Source organism: Dipodomys merriami, unplaced genomic scaffold, assembly GCF_024711535.1.
Source record: "Dipodomys merriami isolate MVZ:Mamm:240054 unplaced genomic scaffold, mDipMer1.0.p SCAF_4, whole genome shotgun sequence".
NCBI classification, from domain to species: domain Eukaryota; kingdom Metazoa; phylum Chordata; class Mammalia; order Rodentia; family Heteromyidae; genus Dipodomys; species Dipodomys merriami.
The window spans coordinates 81,699,493-81,723,363 of NW_027205603.1; the positions used below are offsets into that span (position 1 = coordinate 81,699,493).

Genomic DNA, 23,871 nt, shown 5'->3' on the forward strand with positions numbered 1-23,871 from the left:
CCTCCATTTCTATGCCCCCTTGCCCTCCCAAAGACAGATAAATGAACAAACAAGACAAAAGGAAAAGCAAAGAAAAACAATGATGACTAAAATTTCTTGTTTCCATTTCCTGGAGTTCATTTCAATAATATTTTATATGATCAGAGGCACATGGACATTGCACCTTTGTGTTCTCTCCTAAGAATATCCTCCTTTGTTCTCACTGTGTGTGAATGTCTAGAGTCCTGCATAATTTAGCATGTCCTGGTGTATTTTTGATCTTGCTTCTGCATATGAGGGAAAACATGTGTTGTTTGTCTCTCCTGAGCTTGGCTTACCTCATTTAACATGATTAGTTCTAGATCCATCCACTCCTCTGCAAATGATATAACCATATTCTTTCTAATGGCTGTGTTAAATTCCATTGTATATAGGTACTTCATTTTTTGGGATCCACTCATCTATTGTAGGGCATCTGGGCTGTTTTCATAAGACAGTAGGATTTTTCCATTTTCTGCATCCCCGTATTGAGGAAAGGCATTACTTAAACTGCCTCACTGTAGCCTGGCAAGGTACAGTGTGGGAGCTCTCCAGAGTGTCCCTCTTGGAGCTTGACATTTATGAGGATGCGGGCCCCTCAAAACAGCAAGCGTTTTAACTTCAACTAAAGCTCATTCCATCAGACCACGGTCAGCATTCCTTATGGGGTACTGGTTAGCGGTATATTTATGGGTATGCAAATTTGGACTATGAAAATTATGTATGTAGAAAACCAATCTGGGTAAGCAATTTTAATAGGAAATGTGAATATGTAATTATATTACCAAATGTGAAATCCAATTTTATTTTTTACTTCTAAAGTATATATGTATGTATTTATACAATTTTCTACTTGGAATATTCATATCTATGTACATTACTATAAAAGAGTACTTTATTACTTTATATGTGCTAAGAATTAATATGCATTAGTGATTTGAACTTCCTCAAAGTACTATAAGCTTTATCTAATAACCAACGAAACGTAAAATGGTTTTTCATATTTGTAATTGAATACTGTAAAGATTTCATTGCTGTTGTTTGGAATTTAAAATTTAATCCCATCAGATGCTGGTGGCTAGTGTCTACAACCTTAGCTTCTTAGGAGGCTGAGACCTGAAGATCATGGTTGGAAGCCAGCTGGACAGGAAAGTCCATGAGACTCCTATCTCCAATTAACCAGCAAAAATCTAGAAGTAGAAGTGTAACTCAAGTGGTAGAGCACCAGCCTTGAGCAAAAAAGCTAACAGACAATGCATAGACCCTGAATTCAAGCCCGAGTGTACATGTGCATGCATGCATACGTACACACATGCGCACACACACACATGCGCACACACACACACACACACTGAACCCAAACATTTTGTAAAATTTGAAGTAGTAGTTTCTAGGATTGCTAAGCTACCTGTGTTCCTTTTGTTGTTAAAGATAAGTTAGAATAGCCTCTGGCATTTTTCCAAGGGATATATAGATATATATATATCTCAAGGTCCCTTTTGGAGAATCTTGGCATGTCTCATGAAATCAGTCCTGAGCCCTGAGCCTTCCTTCCTCTTTAGCATAACCTTCTTCCTCCTCCCTAAAGATATACGATGGTGATCTTGAGAGTGAATTCAACAACTTTGAAGACTGGGTAAAAACCTTTGAGCTCTTCAGAGGCAAATCTACAGAAGAAGAGCAGGGTCTGGACGGAGACCGAGTCATCGGGAAGTTCAAGGCAAGTTCCCCTGATCTGGTTCATTGTCAGCCCATCAGCATCAACTATGATTCAATTCTAGACATGATATTTTGGTGTTGAATGTGTATAGGGGAAATCCTTAATTCCTACTCAAGACCCCTCTAGAACCCCACAGACCCAGTTCCAGTCTTTGGTGATACTTTCAGTTTGTGGCCAAGGCCAGAGCTCAATCTGTGGAATCTGAGCAGCAGCAGCATTTGAAAAACCACTGAGCTGTACTCTGCACTCCACACCCTTTGCACACTACTGGCTAGTCACCTAAAACCAACCACACTTTACATTTATGGTATCAGCATCACACAGTAATAGCTAGCATTTGCTACCTACCTACTGCATGCTGGGTCTTTAATATGAAGCATGGCGTGTGGCACAAAGCCAGTGTTGTAGTTTGCCAATCTGGATTTAAATCATAGTTATAATTCTGATCAGCTGCAAGACCTGGAACAATGTACCTCCCTGAGACTCCAGCACTGAAATAAGAATACTGCAATGGTCCTGTGCTAGAATATTAAGAAACTGACCCTGCTCTACCAATGTACGGTGAAGAAGTGCAGATGTAGGCAGGTTGCACGAACTGCCTGCGGCAAAGGTAGCGCCAGCCTTGGGATGCGGGCATCCGGGTCTGTGTAGTTTCTCATGGATCATATATATCTCCGTCTTGTTTTAATGGGCTGCATTTTCTGGTTCCAGGGCTCCTTCTGCATCTACAAAAGCCCTGAGGATTTGACTTCTGAGGACAGTGGGCAGCTGAGAATCCAGCAAGGGATTCCACCTAACCACCCCATCCAAGTCTTGATTAGGGTGTACATTGTTGCGGTGAGATACCCTTCTTTGCTCTGAGGGAGTGTATTAAGCTACCTAGGCTGCTGTAACAAAATAGCACAGACGGGCACTAAATCAACTAGAATTTCTATTGCAGGACTCTGGAGACTGTATATGATCAAGGTGCTGTCAAGAGGGGTTTCTGATGATCTCTTGCTGGCTTACAAATAAATCAAATAGATGTGCCCTTACATGGCCTTTTATATTTATTTATTTTTTTGCCTGTCCTGGGCCTTGAATTCTGGGCCTGAGCATTCTTCCTAAGCTCCTTTTGCTCAAGGCTAGCACTTTACTATTTGAGCTATGGCTTTTTCTGTGATTAACTGGAGATAAAAGTCTCACAGATTTTCCTTCCTGGGCTGGCTTTGAACCACAATCTTCAGATTCAGTCTCCTGAGTCATTAAGATTATAGGCATGAGCCACCAGCACCAGAGTTATATGGCCTGAGGTGCCCATGAAATGGAAGCCAAGGGCTCTGGAATCTTCCCCATTTGTTACAAGGACAGAAGGCTATTGGATTAGAACCCTACCCTTTTCATTCAGAGGTATTCAATTCAGTCAAAACTGAGTATAGAGTTTGTGTAGTAGAGTAGACATTTGCTGGGTTCTCATTCAGGGAAAACATTTCCAGGCATCCAGGACTGTTCTGAGGAGCTCAGCTCTCTAATTGCCTCCCAGCAGGAAAGCAAACTGAGGAGGCTAGAAGCTCACAGGCAAGACATGGAGAGGAAGAGCCACGGCAGACGCTGACCGCTGCCACTGGGAAATTCTCCCCAGCGGTTATGCTTCTGCACCATTGCAACCAGGAGCTTCATTTTGAACAGAGTTCCAAGAAATACGTTATCTTCTGTAGGCTTCTTCCCTTCTGATAATGAGACATAACACCTTTTAGTCTTATTGTCAGGAAGCTAGGGTCAAAATATGACACTTAATGAAAGCAGTTGTGTGAACCCTTATGGTTTTGTGGATTTGTTCTCAGTTTTTCAAGTTAGACTTGATTTTCAAATTATATTTGATTATAATAGCCTTGTTTTATGTCAACTTTCCTGATATTGTCTATACTGTGGTTGAGAGGCAAAATGAAGCATAAAATGAGAACCAATTATTTAATGCTGAAGAAGGACTAAGTGTTCTCCCATAATGCACTTCTCAGGTATCCTTCAACATGCCAAGAACCTTTGCCACAATTGCCATTGACAAAGATGTTGGGAGTCAAAGTAGTCTATGTCCTTATGAAAGTTTGTCTACTTGGACAGATTAGAAAGATTGAACAGGATCACTGACAATTCTGGTGTCTATATTAAACCCTCTTCCCTAAGATGATTTAGACTGCCCTTTTCAAAATTTCGTTCAGGAAGTATCTGTGTCTTGGGGGATAATTAATAGGCATTCTTCAGGAAATAGACCTTGTGTTCAAGTAATTTGGAGAAATAATACAACTAATCATTTATTTACCTTCTCTATTTCCTGAGATTTGCAAAGTTAATTTGCACATTCAAGGCTGTGAATAGTAGAAGCAACCCTATTGAAACCTTTAATGCCATTTTCTAAATCTTATTACCCCATATCTCTTCTCCCCCAAAAGAAAAGCCTGTAAAACTAAGGCTCTAGAGACAGATGGCTCAGGGAATACAGAATTGAGAGGATAAATAGTAAGAAGGAGAAAAAGATATTGGTGTAAGCTATAGAGATTGAAGTAGGATCTGTCCCTTTATTCATTATTCATTCAGCAAATGTCTACCATGCTCCTTTTCTGTGTTTAGTGCCTGCTAAAGGCCAATGTGCCTGGTCAGGTTCCTGTCCAGCAACAGCATGGGGGAGGGAGGGCTTGGGCTGGAGCTGGAGGACAGGAGGGAGTTGTGCAGAGTCTGAGGGTGACAGCACTGGTTTGTAAGCACAGAGACGTTCACTGTAGTCTGAAAACTCAGTGCTATGTGCTGAATTTTCTAGTAGTGGTAATTTTCTAGTAGTAGTTCTTGACCTCCTTGTGTAGTCTTCTCTTTTATACTAATATTCTATGAATTGACTATGTAAGAAATTGTTTTTTTTTTTGTTTTTATGGATTTTTTTGTCAGTCATAAGCCTTGAACTCAAGGCCTGGGTGCTGTCCCTGAGCTTTTTTTTTTTTTTTTTTTTGCTCAAGGCTGGCATGCTACTACTGATTCACACCTCCACTTCTAGTTTTTAGGTAAGATAAGAGTCTCATGGACTTTCCTGCCCTAGCTGGCTTTGAACCATGATCTTCAGATCCCAGCTTTCTGAATAAGGTTATAGGCATGAACCTCCTGTGCCAGGCCAAGGCATTGTTTAAAAATACCATGATTTAATAAAATGAAAAAAAGCTAGCACAAAACTTCTTTAAAATTACATAAAGAACCCAAATCTCTTCACCACTATTTTATTCTCAAGATATTTTAGTAGCATTTTTTCCAGATCAGTACATATGCTTTTTGTGTGTGCTATTACTAGGGCTTGAACTCAGGGCCTGAGTAATATTTCTATTTTTTTAAAGGCTGGTGCTCTTCCATCTGAGCTACAGTTCTACTTCAGGCTTTTGGTTAATTGGAAAAAAGAGTTTCACCAACTTTTCTGCCAAGGCTGGCTTTGAACCATGATCCTTAGGCCTCATTCTCCTGAGTAGCTAGGATTATAGGCATGAGCCACTACTAGCTGTATGCTTTTTTTTTTCATTTAACAAAGCAGTTTATGAAGACAATATATCTTGATCAATCACCCATTTCAACATTCTCAGCCATCCTTCCCTCACTCTTCATAGTTTTGTCAGATATACATTGGATTCTTGACTGCATTTTCCCCCTTCTCTTTATTCATCTACCTCTTTCCCCTTGACCACATCCCACCCATTTTATTATTTTTTTTCTTTTGTAGTACTAAGGTTTAAACTCAGAGTCTTGCACTTGAAAGCCAGTGCCTTGCCACTCCATGCCCTTAGTTCTTTTTGGTTCAGGTACTTTTCTGATAGGGTCCTATATTTTGCCTGGGCAGGACTTGGGCTGTAATTCTTCTACCTATGCCAACTATATTGCTGGAAGTATAGGCATGTAGCACATATGCAGCTAACTCTTCATAGTGTTCACATAGTGTTTTCTTGAATGAATGAAATATTCTTTCATTTATTCATTCAACAAATATTAAGATCCTGTTCTGAGTCCTAAAAATGAAGTAATGAATGACCAATGGTGCCCTTCACTCGAGCAGATTACACATTAGTTCAGAGTTACATGAGGACTAAGAGATATAAAACTAAGCAAAGGAATGGATAAACAGGATTTATGTCAGAGGTGGGTGATATGGACAGAATACTCAAAGAAGACTATTTTGGAATTTGTAGGCTATTTATGAATTTGGCCATTAAGACCCTTGTTCTAATGAATATCCTTTATCATATAGCCTTATAAGTTTGTCATTTTCTTTGCTGTACAGAGTACTAAATATGGTATTATTTCTCAGCTTCCTTTGATGATGATTTCTCCATCTCTTTGATGTAATATCTCAGTGCTCTTCCCCCTTGACCCTTCTTAACAAAGTATTCACTTTTAGACGTTTTAAGGCTCAGCCAATCTGGAATCAGACTTCATAATGGAGAACACAGCAGGCCATTGTCAAGTGCATAATTGACAGGGTTAATGGATTGACAGGGTCATGGATTCAGGGACCAGTGGTTCTGATAGGGGCCTTCAGGGCCACACCACAATTTTAATAATAGATCTTAGAAACAATATAATTTTCCCATGATCACATGACTACTTAGAACTAGTACTTAGTACTAGTACATGCCTTCTGCCTCCTGGCCCAGCATGTTCTTCATTTCTTCATGCTAAGAGCTGTTGATACCAGAGAAAATTGAACTTAAGCAAAGCCAATAGGTTTTTTTTTTTAACAGCAAAATAGAGACTCCAAAACAGTAGTTCTTGGCCTTGGCTGTATGCTAGAATCATCTAAAGTGTTTGAAACATCCCAGAACCCAGAGCTTATTTAATCAATGTCTCAAGACCATATCTGTTTATAAAAGCACTGAAAGCCGGTCACTGGTGACTCACGCCTGTATTCCTAGCTACTCAGGAGGCAGAGATCTGAGGATCATGCTTTGAAACCAGCCCAGGCAGCAAAGTCCAAGAGACCCTTGTCTCCGATAAACTACTCAGAAAAAGCCAGAAGTGGTGCTGTGTCTCAAGTGGTAGAGCACTAGCCTTGAACAAAAGAAGCTCAGGGTCAGTGCCCAGGCCCTGAGTTCCTTTTTTTGCCTCAGAACCAGCAAAATAATAAAAATAATAAAAGCACCAAGGTGATGTGCTTGTGGCTAGTGTCCATACCACCAAATCACAGAGTTTTCCTTTTTCCTCCCTAGGCATTTAATCTTAGCCCAGCTGATCCAGATGGCAAATCAGATCCTTACATTGTGCTCCGACTTGGCAAAACTGAAATCAAAGACCGGGACAAATACATCCCCAAACAACTGAATCCAGTATTCGGAAGGTCAGAGGCTAGCCATCATGGCTGGGTTGTACTGTACTTTCAGAAGTTGCAGCTGCTGTGTTTCTTGGGGGCTTGGGGTGTGTGTGTGTGTGTGTGTGTGTGTGTGTGTGTGTGTGTGTGTGTGTGTGTGTGTGTGTGTGTGTGTGTGTGTGTGTGTGTGTGTGTGTGTGTGTGTGTGTGTGTGTGTGTGTGTGTGTGTGTGTGTGTGTGGTGTATAGTATGTATGTAGTATGTAGCAAGACTCTGGATAATAGCCAACCAACTTCCCATTCATGGACCCAGATAGAATGTTTCCTAGGGTCTCCAAAGGAATATAGTGAATAAGATCATCTTTTAGTAATCACTTTTCAGATCTTAAAGTTAAGAGGCACCCTGAAGGGTCATCAGATTATCATCTTTCTGCTTTTGAGAAAAAGAGATCTCTCTTTTACAAGCAGGGTAATCCAAGTCCTGAGCATTCAAGTATCATTCAGGTTTACAGAGCTCAGAATAGGAAAAGGGACCTGGTACTTGTTCTTTTGTCTACTACTTGAGAGACATTTTTCATTGTATCGTTTTACTGCTTTGCTGCTATTGTTGTTGCTCTGAAATTCAGCACCTCACACTCTCACTTGGCTTTTTTGCTCAAGATTGACACTCAGTCATTGGAGTCACACCTCCACTTCTGGCTTTTTGGTGGTTAATTGAGATAAGATTCTCTTGGATTTATCTGTCTCCTTGGGCTGGCTTTGAACTACCATGCTCTGATCTCAGGCTCCTGAGTACTGAGGATTATTGGTGTGAGTCACCAGACACCTGCATTACTGCTTATTTAAGGTTATCTCGGAGATTAAAAAAAACTTAAACTATGTTCCCCAAGTGTGTTTTGCCTTTCTGCAAAGTGGTAAAACCTACTGCATTGAATATGTGAAGATGGAACTAGGAATCTAGGAATTCTCTTAGTTCATGGAGCACTACCATCCTCTGTTGGCCTAGTAGAATGTCACACCCTGGTGTTGGCTGCTTTGTGTCAAAGGCACCTTGATGTCATTGACTTTGGCATCAAAATAGCTTATATGTCGCCACATGGAAGTTATATGGCGCTTGTGTGTACTCTGTGTGGCCCTGTGCTGCTGACTTCACCTCTCTCTTCTTAGTTTTCTTCATCCATAAAGAAGTAGCAACACCTGATCCTCAGGCTCCCTTGGGGGAATATGTGAATGACTGTCTAGCACAGTGAATATTAAACCCACCCTGGCTCATTTTCCTCTTCTTCATGATAATTTCAGCAATGCCTGTACATATTAAGTATTTCTCTTAGAAGTGGGGAATGAACGCTCCATCAGCCTTGTTTAAATCCACTTCCACATTTATAATCACTTTAGATCTTCTTTACATCTGATCGGGCTCTTGGATTTTATTACTCCCAGTGAAATGTGGCAATAAATGATCTTGCCTGTCCAGATTATTGCAGACGATTAAAATGAGAATGTTGGGAAAAACTTGCCCTTGCCTTCCTGATCAGACCTGACTGTACCCTACTTGCCATTTATGTAACCAGTGTTTTCTTGGCAGTCCCAGTGTATTAGCTGCTTATACCCCAGCATGATTGGCTGGACTTATTAGTCCGATTATAAAGCCAGGGTCCACAGAGCCAGAATGATGAACTGTTTCCCCTGCTTCTTCCAGAGTCCATTCAGGTGTCCAGGTACAGGAGTTTGGTTGGACCTGCCTTTGTTATTCAGAAGCAAGAGCTGTCAGCTCAAGAGCATTGCATTTCAGCAGAGAGAGCGGCAGATGTTGGGGCCTGACCTAGGGCCTGGGGATCCCTCCTTACATCCTTCCTGCTGCTCAGTGACACCGATGTGAGAGTACCTAGCCATTGAGGCCCTGGCTCCGTGCCCTGCCTTACCTTCTCCTCCACAGCCTCTGATGTGAATCTGATATATTCACGTGCTCATGGGCTACACTCCCCAAAGGGGCTTGTTCTAGCCTGCTCAAGGCCACATTCCCAGTACTCAGGCCAGGGCCCAGCCCACCACAAGTACTCAATAATTATTTATAGAATGAAGGAATTATTCAATGGGTGGATGGATGAGTGAGTGAGTGGATAAGAAAAGGAGCAGAGAAAACCTTAGCCACTTACTAGTGGGATTTGGTGGGACCTACCACTCTGCACTGTCCAGAGGTTGCACATGTCCATGGGGTTTGACAGGGCCTCTTAGCTCTCATATTTTCCCAAGATAGGCTGCCTTGCCTTGCCAGTTATCCATAAACAAAAATAATGAGATACCAAGTTGGTGGTCTGTGCCTTGCTAGAACAGCTCCCTGAGTCCTCATACCCATTCCTGCCCGCAGCCTTTGCCCTGGCTCTGCTTTCACAGGGCCTGGCTTTTTCTGCATGATGAGAACCCATCATGAGTCAAGTATTCTGCCAGTCTGTCATTCTAGGACTCTGGTGAATAGGGAAAGGAAATAAGACAAAGAGAAGATGAGGACAGTGTACCCAGCCCTGGAAACACTGGGAGATGTCAGGGAGTGGTAGCACATGCCTTCAATCTCAGTATTTGGGAGGCAAAGCCATGAGTTTGGGAGCACCCTGGGCTACCTAGTAAGATGTAGGAGGGCAAATTAGAAGTCCCATAGATCCCACTCGAAGCGCCTTCTTCTTCTTCACCCTTTATTCCCTTCTCCCTGGCAAGTGTGTGCTCCGAACACCTCACGCATGGTGTTATCTGAGCAACTGCCATCTCTTTAGCCACTTTTTAAAAACCTGTCTTACCAAACACCAACTCATGCTAAAATCTTCAGGGCCTCACTCAGAGTGGATCTGTAATGAATATCAAATGAAGGAATGGACAGACAGAGGATCAATGGGAAGCTTTGCTCTGCAGGAGGCTCTGAAAGCTTTTCCCATCTCAGTTTTTGATCATTCATTCCATGGCACATTATCCCCCTCAACTCAGCCTTGCCGCTAATGAAATCACTGGCACACAAGCTGCCAGAAGCCGGAAGCTGAAGTCTCTTGATAGCTGGGAGTCTTACCGTGGTGAATGATTTGGGTAACTCTTTGAATGACAGCTCCAGTTACAGTCCAAGCAAGGTTAATCAATGAGCACTTCCTGGGAAGCTGAACTGGAACAATCTAGTTCTCTGTTAGTGGTTGCCAGGAGCAGTTAAACTTATTTTTTTAACTTAAAAAAATTTTTTTATTGTAAAGATACTCTACAGAGGGGTAATAGTTACATGAGTAAGGTAATGAATACATTTCCTGTCGAGCATTGTTACCTCCTCCTTTGTTTTTCCCCTCCCATCCCTTCCCTTCCCACCTCCCCAACTCCTCCATCTCCCCACCCTCCAAGTTATAAAGTTGATTTTCAACATTAGTGTCTTGTACATCTCATTGTTACAATGGGTCAACCTGTATCCTTGTTTCAGCATTTTGTTATTTCCCTTCCCCTCCCCAAATTAGAAAAAATGTATATACAAAATGCAGGGCCTTGGAATCAAATACAGTGAAAACATGGGGAAAGAACATACAAAAGAAACAAAAAAAAACACATTGTACATTATAAGTACATTAAAAACAATGGCAACAAAAGTAAAACCTCTTGTGCTCCTATCTTGGGGTTCATGTTGCTTAACATCATCTTATATGGTCATACGTACCTAGCTTTTGACCTTTTCTGCTTGTCCTGGATGTATACTAGTTACTGCAAATAAGGGAAATGATGGGACTTATGTTTCTTTGGGACTGGCTTACTTCACTTAATATAGTTTTTTTCCAAGTCTTTCTATTTTTTTAACAAATGGGCGATGTCATTCTTTCTGATGAAGGCATAGAATATATATATATATATATATATATATATATATATATATATATATAATCACATTTTTCTTGATCCATTCAGCTACCGAGGGGCATCTGGGTTGGTTCCATACTTAGCTGTAGTGAATAATGCTGCAATAAACATAGTTGTGCTGGTAGCTTTAGTGTGGTCTTGTTTGTGATAATTTGGGTAAATACCCAAAAGTGGGATTGCTGGTTCCAGTTAAACAGTTATTAAATCCTTCCTTAATGGCAGCCGTAGTGACAGCAAAGCTCAGAGATAGATGTGGGAAGCTTCTTTGTGAGATATTTTTCCCAATTACAATTTCTGCTTATATAATTCAGCTCTTGGAGTCTAGGAAGACAGCACTATGTCTTCAGCTAGCACACACAGTGACTTCTTTCCTAGACAGCCACATTCCTTGCCTGGAAGAGCCATCATCACTGGGGCTGAACCTCATTTCTGCTTTTTTTTCTTTCTGGTCAGATTTAAATGGCTCTTGGTCAAGCTGAGGCCAGAGACGCATCAGTATTAAATGGATCTGACTCTGAGGATAGCAGTCCATATGGCATGCAGACATGCAGGGAAATAAAGGCTCCCTCACACTTCCCTTTCTCTCTCTGTCACTTGATATTACCCCAGTCCACCAAGTCTGAGAGGCCAGAGGCTGCCACCGCTGCAGATTCACTGACATGCTTTCAATTTTATTTTTTGGAAGACATTTCCTTCAAAGTACAAGGTTTTACTTAATTTTAATTCTTCAATGTGTATTCCAGTGCAGAAACTCTATAGCATGGATTTTCCTCTATCCCAGGAAATCCAACAGTATTGCTGTTTCTTTCAAAACTTTGCACTAGTGTGTAATTAGGGCTTAGAATATAGTTTGCCTCCAAAATTGGACTGATTTATGGTCCTATGCCAGTCATTAATTTCTGAGATCCCTTGGAGTTCAAGGAAGCAGCCATGAAGTATATATACTCCACATCTAGGCCAAGTTCAAGATGTAGCAAAGCAGAGATCTAAAGAACAGGTCTCTACTCTTAAGAGGCTCAGTCTTGCATACGGACAGCCTTTGAGTCCTGCAGTTCTTTGTTTATGTGAATTTTTCATCATCAACAGGGTTTTCTTCCTTTCAAAATCTAGTATAGGAACCCAACATGGTAGCTCATGCTTAGAATTCTAGGCCTCAGTAATCTGAAGCAGGAGCATTGTAAGCTAAAGTTCACTGGAGCTACATAGGCAGACCTTGTCTTAAAATAAATAAACAAAAAACATTAAGACAAAAATCATAGCAAACAAATTAAGTTGGGCCTTATAAGAAAAATAAAGTTAAAAAATTAAAATGACATGTATGTAAAAGGGAGTCCATGTGGGGGAGGGCAACCTGTGGAGGGGGAAAGAGAGGGTAGAGAGGGAGGAGAACACCACCAAAGGTCATATGAAATAGAATAATGAAACCCATTTAAAATTGTACTTAAAAAGGAGTGGGATGGCTGGGAAGGTGGCTCAGTGGTAGAGTGCTTGCCGTGCATGCATGAGGCCCTGGGTTCAATTCCTCAGCACCACATAAGCAGAATAAAGGTGGAAGTAGCACTGTAGCTCAAGTGGTAGAGCACTAGCCTTGAGCTGAAGAGCTGAGAGACAGCACCAGGCCCAAAGTTCAGACCCCATGACCGACAAAAAAAAAAAAGAGTAGGAGACAGGTGCCAGTGGCTCATGTCTGTAATCTGAGCTACTCAGGAGGCTGAGATCTGTAAGACTCATTGCTAATAAAAACTACCAAAAATCCAGAGGTAGAACTGTGGTCCAAGTGGTAAAGTGCAAGCTTTGACCAAAAAAACCCTCAGTAACAGCACTCAAACCCTAAGTTCAAGCCCCAGGATGGGCATAAAAAAGGAAAACCTAAAAGGAGTGCAGAGCCAGGAACTGATGGCTCATTCTTGTAATCCTAGCTATTCAGGAGGAGTTCTGAGGATCTCAGTTTGAAGCCAGCTGAGGCAGAACATTTGTGAGCACAAAGCAGAGCTGGAGGTATGGCACAAGTGGTAGAGTGACAGACTTGAGGAGGAAAGGTCAAGTGAGAGTGACAGGTCTTTAGTTCATGCCCAATATTGGCACCAAAGAAATGGGCAAGAAGGGTGCTAAGAAAATAATATGTCTGTGATCCCACACACCTATGGCCACCTAATCTTTGATAAGGGAGCCAAAATTATCAGATGGAAGAAAGACAGTCTCTTCAACAAATGGTGCTGGCAGGATTGGTTACACACATGTAGAAAATTGAAGTTAGATCCTTATATAATACCCTGCACCAAAATCAACTCCAAATGATCAAAGACCTTGAGGTAAAAGCAGAGACCCTGAAAATATTACAGGAAGGGATAGGGGATACACTAGGGCTCCTTGGAACAGGTCAAAACTTCCTAAATATCCAGAAATCAACAAATCAAAGAAAGGCTGAATAAATGGAATTGTATTAAACTGTAGAGCTTTTGCGTGGCAAAGGACATAGCTAGCAAGATAACTAGAAGGCCCACAGATTGGGAGAAGATCTTCACTAGTTATACAACAGACAAAGGTCTCATATCAAAAATAGACCTAGAACTCAAAAAGTTAACCCCTCCCCCTAGTAACAAATCCCCAGAGAACAATCACGCCATTAATAAATGGGTTAAAGAATTAAAAAGAGAATACTCTGGAGAAGAAATAAGAATGCCAATAGACACATGAAGAAATGCTCAGTGTAGTTGGCCTATAAGAAATGCAAATCAAGCCAGGTGCCAGTGGCTCACACCTGTAATTCTAGCTACTCAGGAGGCTGAGATCTGAGGATCACCATTCAAAGCCAGCCCAGGCAGAAAAGTCCATGAGACTCTTATCTCCAGTAAACTACTAGAAAACCAGAAGTGGCGCTGTAGCTCAAGTGGTAGAGCGTTCACTTTGAGCTGAAGAGTGCAGGGACAGCAAGCACCCAAGCCCAAAGTTCAAGCCCCACAACTGTCAAAAAAAAAAAAAAAAAAAAAGAGGAAAGTAAAAGAAATACAAATCAAAACCACACTGAGATTCCATCTCACCTCAGTTAGAATGGCCATTATCAAGAAAACAAATAATAACAGATGCTGGCAAGGATGTGGCCAAAAGGGAATACTACTACACTGTTGGTGGGAATGTAAGCTGGTTCAACCACTCTGGAAAGCAGTATGGAGGTTCCTCAAAAGACTAAATTTAGAATTCCCCTATGACCCATCAATCCTACACCTGGGCATTTACCCAAATGATCACAAGAAAACCACACTAAAACTACCAGCACAACTATGTTCATTGCAGCATTATTTACAATAGCTAAGATATAGAACAAACCCAGATGCCCCTCAATAGATGAATGGATCAAGAAAATGTGATATATTTACACAATTGAATTTTATGCTTCTATCAGAAAGAATGACATTGGCCCTTTCATAAGGAAATGGAAAGACTTGGAAAAAAATCATATTAAGTGAAGTAAGCTAAACCCAAAGAAACATAGGCTCTATGGTTTCCCTCATTTGTAATAATTAGTATATGCCCAGGTTAGTCCTGACAGAGAATCAATAGCTCAAGAGCTATGTACATATGACCATACAAAATGGTGCTAATTGAAATGAACTCCAAGACATGGAAACAACAGGTCTTTTTTTTTTTAGTTGTCTGTCTTGATGTCTCCAATGTACTGTCTCTAGTTCTTCTTCTTATTTTATTTCATTTTCCTTTTTCCATTGTTTTATCCCTGGCAATGTCTGTCCTTGTTTCAGGAATTCTCCATCTTGTATATGCATTTATCTGATTAGGGGAAGGGAAGGGGAAATAACAAAAGGCTGAAGGAAGTACAAAAGATGACCCAGTGCAACAATGATACAGGACACTTCATTGGAAATGAACTTTACAACTTCATGGCGGGGAGGAGTAGGAGAAGGGTAGGGATAGTGGGAGAACAACAATGGAATGGGTAACAATGCTCAATGAGAGACGTACCTTACTTACATAAATGTAACCCCTCTGTACAGCATCTTTAAAATAAAATAAAAATTTAAAAAAGAAAACATGAAATTAAGTTTAAAAACCAAAATAAATGTTACTTCATTCTAAGAAAAAAAGAAAAAGAAAATAATATGTCTGGTATTCCTTGATAAAGTAATGGAGGGGAACAACAATACATTCATGCGTAAATGCCTTAACTGCTTGGAAATGAAATGTGTTTCCCATAAGCAATATTTCATTTAACCACTGTGCTCTATTAGAAAGAAGACCTATTTATCCTCATCTTCACATGAGAAGGGCAAAAGAGATTCAATAATTTACCGCAAATTTTACAACCAGGAAGTTGTATATTCCAAACCAAGAATGGTTCTGTTTCAAGCTAAAATCCCTGGTTCAAACACTTAAGACATGGCCTTTGAAAAAGGGAAAGTATTGGTATTTGAAATTGAGAAAGGAAGTCGAAGTTGACCGCACCTCAATGAAAACTTGAATTTAACAAATATCTGTTAAGTGTTAACTGAATTACTGAATCGTTAATGGGTTTCTATGAATGGTGGGCTAGCTAAAAGCAAAGTTGGAGGGAAAAAAATTCCCTGTGTTGTCAGACATTGTTGATACCCAAAGCCTCTGCTTCGATGCAGGTCATTTGAGATCCAGGCCACATTCCCTAAGGAGTCACTGCTCTCCATCCTGATCTATGACCATGACATGATCGGGACAGATGACCTCATCGGTGAGACCAAGATTGACCTGGAGAACCGCTTCTACAGCAAACACCGAGCCACCTGTGGCTTGCAGAGTCAATACGAAATGTAAGGCCTTTCTCTGGTGCTCAAGAAGCATGGTACCCACAGATTGACATGTTGAAGGGAAAATTCTTTGTACAACTATGTAAAGATAACTTTTTTCAAAAAAAAAAAAAGGGTTCTGTGCTTGGAAAGAAAAGGAAACTCTTTGCAAAGAATTTTCTTACATTAAGTGGCTCATCAGTCCCCTCTTACATGTGATACAGATGAAAAGAGAGAAAACAAAACTAAAATAAACTAAAGCAAAACAAAGCACTGGCCTCAAGTGCATAGGTAGGCAAGCGAATCTAAGGGAAACTGCATGGATCAAACTTGTTGAGGGCTTTCAATGGGGGTTTGCCAGACCTCACCTTATCTGTCCTTCCCCCACTTCCCAGAGAAGGATACAATGCCTGGAGGGACACATCCAAACCCACTGAAATCCTCACCAAGCTCTGCAAAGACAACAAGCTGGATGGACCATACTTTCACCCTGGGAAAATACAGATAGGGAGCAAGGTCTTTTCTGGAAAAACTGTCTTCACTGAAGAGGACACTGGTAACTTCCTGTCGTATTGTGTAGATGTTGTTCTTCATATGAAAAAGACTGAATCAGCTTGGTTTCTGTGGCTAGGGTCACCTAACTACAAAAGTGATGCATGCTCATAGAACACCTAGAAAATGATGCAGAAAATGAGAAACACTTAGAATTCTAAAATTCAGATAGTTATGCCTTGTAGGTAAATTTCTTTGTAGTCGTGTGTGTGTGTGTGTGTGTGTGTGTGTGTGTGTATGTGTAAGAATTGTTAACACGCAATATATAGTTTTGTACTCTGCTTTTTCTATGACTTGTAAAACATGAGGATTTTACTATGTTCTCTGAAGTATCACAGATAATCCATTTGATGCTTATGCCATTTAATTACATCTTGTTTACTTTTTGTTGTTGCAGTTAATACTACAACAAACTTTCCTATCTGGATTTAAATCTTTTGATATCTCCAGTATATGTGATAAGGGGAGAATTCTGTCAGAGATGTAAAATAACATGAAAATGAATATTATATAATATAAATTATTGAGCCCTAACCATATTTACTATAAATGTGACACAAATAACTTTTAACACCAAGAACTAGGCTTTCTATATAAACATCACAGGACAGAATGCTGCATAAATTTCCCAGAGGAACTAGGGATCCATACACTTAGGGCTATGAAAAAGATGCATTTGTTAATGATTCAAAACAAGTCTATTTTAACATTAATTTAGTAGTTTTTATTATCTTTAAGTAGTTGTACAGAGAAGTTGCCATTTAACAATGCAGTTTCTGAGTACAATGTATCTTGATTGATGGCACCCCTTTCAATGTTCTCAACCCTTCCCTGGATTTTCTTAATTTTGCAGGGTATACACTGAATTCTAAACTGCATTCTTCGGCCTTCTCCTCTTCATTTCTCTACCCCTTTCCCCTGACCCCACCCCATCCCTTTTGAGTACCCACGTATTCATGTTTTATTTTGCTGAACTTTGACTTTGCTTTTCTAAGGAATCATACTGAGTTCTCTCTTGAATATTTCATATTACAGTTAAAACATTTGTATACACTTGCATACCACCCAGTGCATTTACTTATAAATTTATAAGCTAAGTCTAGCTTTCATAAATAAGGGAACACATGCATCCTTTTATTGTCACATTCTAGTATTAGTGCTTTTGTAAAGAGCCCAATTAAGGACACAGACAGGATGCTGGAATGCTACCTTGACTCTCATCATTTTGATTCCCAAACTTCATATCTTATTATGTTTACAAGAACCTATTGAAGATTCTTGCCTGGAGTTGTTGATGCTTAGGCAGATTATTGATGAATTTCTGGAGAAAAATATACTGTTAATCTAAGTTTATTCGTCAGTGAATAGTATACCTTTCATAAATAAACAATTTCTTTTTTATCCCCCATACTAATCTGAAATTGTGTTTAAGGTCAGTTCCAGACTGGTTACGTTTTACAACAAAGATTTTGTTCATTGATTACTTGTTTCACTTTTCCAATTTTCACTGGTTGTTATTGACACCAGGAGATTTCTTCTGTGGCCTTTTGTTTTTGTAAAGTCAAGTTCAGATTTCCTCTATCAAATCTCATCATTCCATAACTTGTTATTCTATCATTTTAATTATCATTTATCATTTTACTTCCAATTTTTAAAATTATCTTTAAGTAGTTGTACAAAGAAGTTGCCATTCAACAAAGCAGTTCGTGAATACAGTGCATCTTGACGAACATCACCCCTTTCCACACTCTCACCCACCCTTCCAACCCACCCTTCCCTCACTTTTTTTAATTCTGTAGGATGTGTGTTGATGTTTTTTTCTGTTTCACAAAGCAGTTTATTTATGCAGAGCATCATCATCCCATCAACATTCTCACAACCCTTTGACCCACCCCTTTCCTTAGTTTTCTTAACATCATGATATATACTACTCCCCTCTTGCAGGTAACCATTTCCCAGTACTTATTTTGTTGGGCTTTGACTTAGGCTTTCTACAAAATGGCACTCTCTGAGCTCTCCATAAAAGCTATTACATGTCAGTTAATTCATTTGCAACCCTTTGCTCATCACCCAGTGTGTTGACTTACAGATTTTTAGGCATATTTTAGCCACCACAAATGAGAGAAACCATGCAACCTTATTTAATATAATTTTTCCCAGTCTTTTTAGTTCCTTACAAATGTTACAATGCCATTCTTTCTAATGGATAAGCAAAATTCCATTGTGTATATATCATTCTAAATTTTGTCTAGAACATTTTCTTTCAATATTTTTGTCTTATTTTGAGTGATCTTTCCACGTACTTTAAAAAAAAATCATGAATTACCTTCATAGGCATAATGAGGATCCAGAACACCTTACTTATAGACAGGTATTAGTAGGAATCAATAAGGAGAGACAAAGGACATCCATTGTGTCCCTTCCTAGCGTAGGGCCACCATGATTTCCAGACCTTCATAATGCAGTGTTAGCAAATAGTTTTACATCTCCAAAAATACAACTTCTCTAGTGTCTGAAATCCAGCTTATAGGCTCTGCAGAATCTAAATTAGCATGTGTGAATGGAGTCTTCATTTCAGATCCCAACTGCTCTTTATGCCTTCTTATGAACCCCTCCCATTCCCCTCTCTAAACTTTTGATCTCTCTCCTTCCCATCAGTCTACCTTCATCTCTTTCCATTTTCTGTTCCCTTCTTTTCTTTTGTGAAGAGCAAATGCTTTATTTTTAAAGTTATCTATAAGTAGTATACAAAGGGGTTTCGAGTCACATGTCAATGTCTGGGTTCAGTGCATCTTGATCAGCGTCACCCCTTTCATCATTCCTCCCCCTCATCATCCCAACTCCACTCCTCTTCAAGTTACCATGTTCTGTTTCACATACATACATATGTACATTGCATTTTATGACTGTATTCCTCCAACATTCCTTTCTCCATGTATTTCTGTCCCCTCCTCTTGATGCTCACCCTACACACACACACACACACACACACACACACACACACACACACACACACATGTTTCAAAATACTGATATTCACTTTACGAACCTGACAGTTCATTGTTCAAAAATGTTATGCCATGAAAATCCAAGTTTGACTATGTATTTATGCATACAACCCTGTACATGAACTCATATATGTTTGTATTTTAGACCATATTTTAGTTCTATATATAAGGGGGAAAAACATGCATCCATTGTCTCTGAGCCTGACTAACTTGACTTAACAAAACTCTCGCTGGGCTGGGAAGGTGGCTCAGTGGTAGAGCGCTTGCCTTACATGCCTGAGGCCCTGGGTTCGATTCCTCAGCACCACATAAGCAAAAAGAAAAAAGCCGGAAGTGGTGACGTAGCTCAAGTGGTAGAGTGCTAGCCTTGAGCTGAAGAGCTGAGGGACAGTACCCAGGCCCAGAGTTCAGGCCCCACGACTGGACCAAAAAAAAAAAAACCCTCCTTCTCTTTTGCTGTCTTTTCTCCTCCTCTGTTTCTCAAAAGCAAAAATTAATCCACCTGCAAGGGTAGTGTTAGAAATGTACCTCTAGGATTGAAGCCATGGCCCAAGTGGTAGAGCAGCAGCCCATGAGAGAAAACAAGCAAGCGTCAGATAGCAAGGTCAAGTGCAAGGTCTGTTTGCTGGATCACACCCTGGATCCGTCTCTTTCTCTTTCTTCCCTGCAGAAGAGACAGTGGAGTCTTATGAACACTTGGCCCTCAAGGTTTTGCACTCTTGGGAGGATATCCCCATGGTCGGGTGTCACCTCGTCCCTGAGCACATAGAAACCCGGCCGCTGTACCACAAGGACAAGCCAGGAATGGAGCAGGTAGTCAACCAGACAGATGGGGCCTTCATGCCCAAGGAATGTGGTTCTGTCCCTACATGCTCATCCTGTGTGTCACGTATTTCATCCAAACATCATTTTGACCTTCTCCCCTGGGGATCATTAACAATATCCCAAAATATCTGGGGTTATTAGAAGTAGGTAGGTGTTACTGGCATCTAGTAAGTAGATACTGCTAAATTAAATACCCTACAATGTATAACACAGTTATCTCCACTTCAAATAAACAATACCCAGTCCAAAAATATCAATAATGCCAAAGTGAAGGAACTGTGGATTCAGTGTTGAACTATGAACTTTTTCAACCTTCGTTTTTTATCATTTGAATTAATAAGTAGTAGAGCACCTACTCAGAAAAGACGACAAGGCTGTGAGTTCAAATGCTACTACTACCAACAATAAATTTTCTTTTGAATTAATTAATTCTTTTGGAAGAACCCTGACAAGATTATGCAAGAATTAGTGAGGTAATATGTGTCAAAGTGCACAGCACAGGGTCCCCCCACATACGAGGTGCTCAATAAGGATTTCCTCACCTTTTTCCTCTTCTGAATTTATGCACCAACTAGCTCCTCACAAAACATTAGTTCTGCCGGGTGCTGGTGGCTCAAACCTATAATCTTAGCTACTTAGGAGGCTGAGATCTGAGGATTGCAGTTCAAAGCCAGCCTGGGAGGAAAGTCTGTGCGACTCTTATTTCCAATAAACCACTCAGAAAGCTGGAAGTGGTGCTGTGGCTCAAGTGGTAGAGCGCTAGCCTTGAGCTGAAAAGCTGGGGGGCAGAGCCCAGGCCCAGAGTTCAAGCTCCATGATTGACAAAAAAAAAAAAGTAGTTCTGACTTTGTTAAGAAATATGTGACACATTCATAAAGATACCAAGTCATACCTAATACTCATTTCTAGTGAAAAGATCTTTTAAAACCATGAATAGACAATTGCCCATGCCTCTCAGCTCTCTGCCAAAGCTAACAAGATCTTCTGGTCTTACTAAGGGCCGCCTGCAGATGTGGGTAGACATGTTTCCTAAGGATATGCCTCCGCCTGGACCTCCGGTTGACATCTCACCAAGGAAACCCAAAGGGTGAGTCTGCTCCACCTCCCAGTAGAGAAGAAGCTATGTGAGCTGACTCGAAGATTGTGGCATTGAGGTTACCTGATAACCAGACCTCGCTTTCTACTTGGCCGATGAGAACAGGGAGTCGGTGGGGGGTGGTGATGCTGGTGATCATGGTAATGGTGGTCAGTGTGGTATCTTCAGAACTTGGAAGTTTCTCATCTAAAAGTGCTGGGAAATAGAAGAGAAAAGCTGCCCCAAGATGCCCTCAGAGCACCTGGGATTTCCAGCTGGGCAACTTGATTCTGATGGAATGCAGACTGTAAGGGTTGGTGTCAGTGAACTTGATATAGACATTGAAGAAGCATGTACACCAAAAGCAAAGCATTTTGATGCTGTTTTTAAGGATCTCCACCTAACGCTGCCTTCCTTCACTCCAGGTATGAGTTGAGGGTAACCATCTGGAACACACAAGATGTCATCTTAGAGGATGAGAATATCTTCACAGGCCAAAAGTCGAGTGATATTTATGTCAAAGGGTAAGGTTATGTGCACATTCCATTCTCTCTTCCTTTCTTCTCGTCTTATCAATCTCTCACTAAATCTACACCTCACAAAGTACATGGAACCCATGTCCCACAGAAGGGTTCCATCATAGAGAAGGCTAAGTTCTTTTTTTAAAAAAATAAATCAAGTATTTGTCTTCATTGTTCATTTTGCTATGGTATTGCTTTATAAAAATATTCTAGTGAGTCAATCTTATTGCATAAGTCAATCTTATTGCATCTTTAGTTAAGTGTGGCATACCTAAAACTTTCAGTGAAATTCAAAATAAACTTGAAACTGAAAAGGTAGAGTGGTGTGGTAGTGCTAGTAATGAAAAGTTAATCTGTGTAGCTGATGAAAGACTAATGTTGCCAAATCCGAATGGCTCACACCTGTAATCCTAGCTACTCAGGAGGCTGACATGGGAGGATCAAGGTTGGTTCAAAGCTAGCCTGAGCAGAGATGTCTATAAGACTCTTATCTTCCATTAACAGCAAAAATCTTGAAGTAAGGGTGTGGCTCAAGTGGTAGAGTGCCAGCCTTGAGCTGAAAAAGCCAAATAAGAGCATAAGATCTTGAGTTTAAGCTGCAGTACTGTCACACACACACACACACACACACACACACACACACACACACACACACACACACACACACACAAATACAAGAACTAAAATTGAGGCTTTCTCATTTGCTAGAGCTACTGATAAAAATACAGCAACCTAGAACTTGGAAAGTGAAGCAATCTCTCTCTGTGTCTCTTTCTCTTTCTCTGTCTCTTTCTCTTTCTCTTTCTCTTTCTCTGTCTCTTTCTCTTTGTCTCTGTCTGTCTGGCTGTCTGTCTCTCTCTTTCTCTTTCTCTCTCTCTATCCAGACTTGGCCTTGCATCATTTTAGTCTCTGGAAGAATATGTAGAGAGTCAGTAGAAATCTCTACTTCCACTGGAAGCAGTAAATTCATAACTGTTTTATGCAGCAGCTCTTTGCTTTTCCTAAGCAAGGAGCGTCCTGTGTTCAGAATGCACATCTCTGGTGCCTTTGGCAATCAAAGCATGTCCAGTGGTTCAAAATTCTCATTTTTTCAGAACAAGACTAATGGAATGAGTTATTACCTGGAAGGAGCAATAGGCACAGCAGAATATTATTTGGAAGTACACCTAGCCTCCTCTGAAATTACATTCTGATCACCAGATCACAAAAGATTAATGTGTCCTTAAAAACATATTTTATGATGGCTCACATTATGATAGCAAGGGTTCTAGAAGAGTGCAGTGAAACTTTCAAAACTCCAGCCCATCTAAGTGTGCAGAGAGCGATGTACGTATTCATCCTTTCCATTCCTTCCCCCCCCCCCTCACTTCTCATGGCACTCACTTGGCTTCCTTCCTTCCCAGCATTCCACCAAAGCAGGTCTTAGGCCTGCTAAGTCTAAGTCTAAATGGTCCCTCTTGGACTTTGCTGCCTCAATTAGACTTTATCTTATTGCCTTCTATGGACTATCTAACAAAGCTAACCTTTCCTTCTTTGGGAAGTACTTTCTTTCTTTTTTTTTTTTTGTTTGGGTCCGGTCGTGGGGCCTGAACTCTGGGCCTGGGCACTGTCCCTCAGCTCTTCAGCTCAAGGCTAGTGCTCTACCACTTGAGCCACAGCGCCACTTCCAGCTTTTTTCTTTTTGCTTATGTGGTGCTGAGGAATCGAACCCAGGGCCTCGAGCATGCAAGGCAAGCGCTCTACCACTGAGCCACCTTCCTAGCCCTGGGAAGTACTTTCTTAACCTCTGTAGCAACACACTTCCTCCTCTTCACCCCCCCCCACCACCCCCATGTTGTTGGCCTCTTCTCAGTGATTTCATAGTTTATATCCTTCCACTTAACTGGTAAATAGTCTGTGGTATTTCCCTTTTCTCATCTTACACTATTTTCTCTCTCTTCCATGCCCACGTTTCTCAAAATAACTGGGCCCATGCCCCAGGTGACTCCACTCTTCTGTGATGAGAAGGAGCTTTATTTTCCCCTTCCTGTTCCTGCAGAGAAGAGATGTCTCCTTTCAGAGAGAACGTGATTTGGGTTGTCAATTAGCTTGAATAAAAATAGGTATTTCTGAATAAATTCGCTATGGATAAAGTACTAAGGAACCATAGATAAATAGATAGAGAATATAGATGATGATATAGAATATAGATGAT

At 40.6% G+C, this 23,871-nt stretch overlaps 1 protein-coding gene across 1 annotated transcript in view; it reads left to right on the forward strand.

Annotated features, from left to right (window-relative positions):
* Positions 1 to 23,871, forward strand: part of Fer1l6 (fer-1 like family member 6) — a 154,845-nt gene that overhangs the window by 111,512 nt on the left and 19,462 nt on the right. Inside the window, exons 30-37 of the mRNA XM_069991369.1 lie at positions 1,607 to 1,738; positions 2,450 to 2,575; positions 6,952 to 7,079; positions 15,550 to 15,720; positions 16,092 to 16,252; positions 19,927 to 20,069; positions 21,080 to 21,168; positions 21,582 to 21,680. Of these exons, the coding sequence (XP_069847470.1) occupies positions 1,607 to 1,738; positions 2,450 to 2,575; positions 6,952 to 7,079; positions 15,550 to 15,720; positions 16,092 to 16,252; positions 19,927 to 20,069; positions 21,080 to 21,168; positions 21,582 to 21,680 (1,049 nt within the window). The remainder of the gene's footprint in view (positions 1 to 1,606; positions 1,739 to 2,449; positions 2,576 to 6,951; positions 7,080 to 15,549; positions 15,721 to 16,091; positions 16,253 to 19,926; positions 20,070 to 21,079; positions 21,169 to 21,581; positions 21,681 to 23,871) is intronic.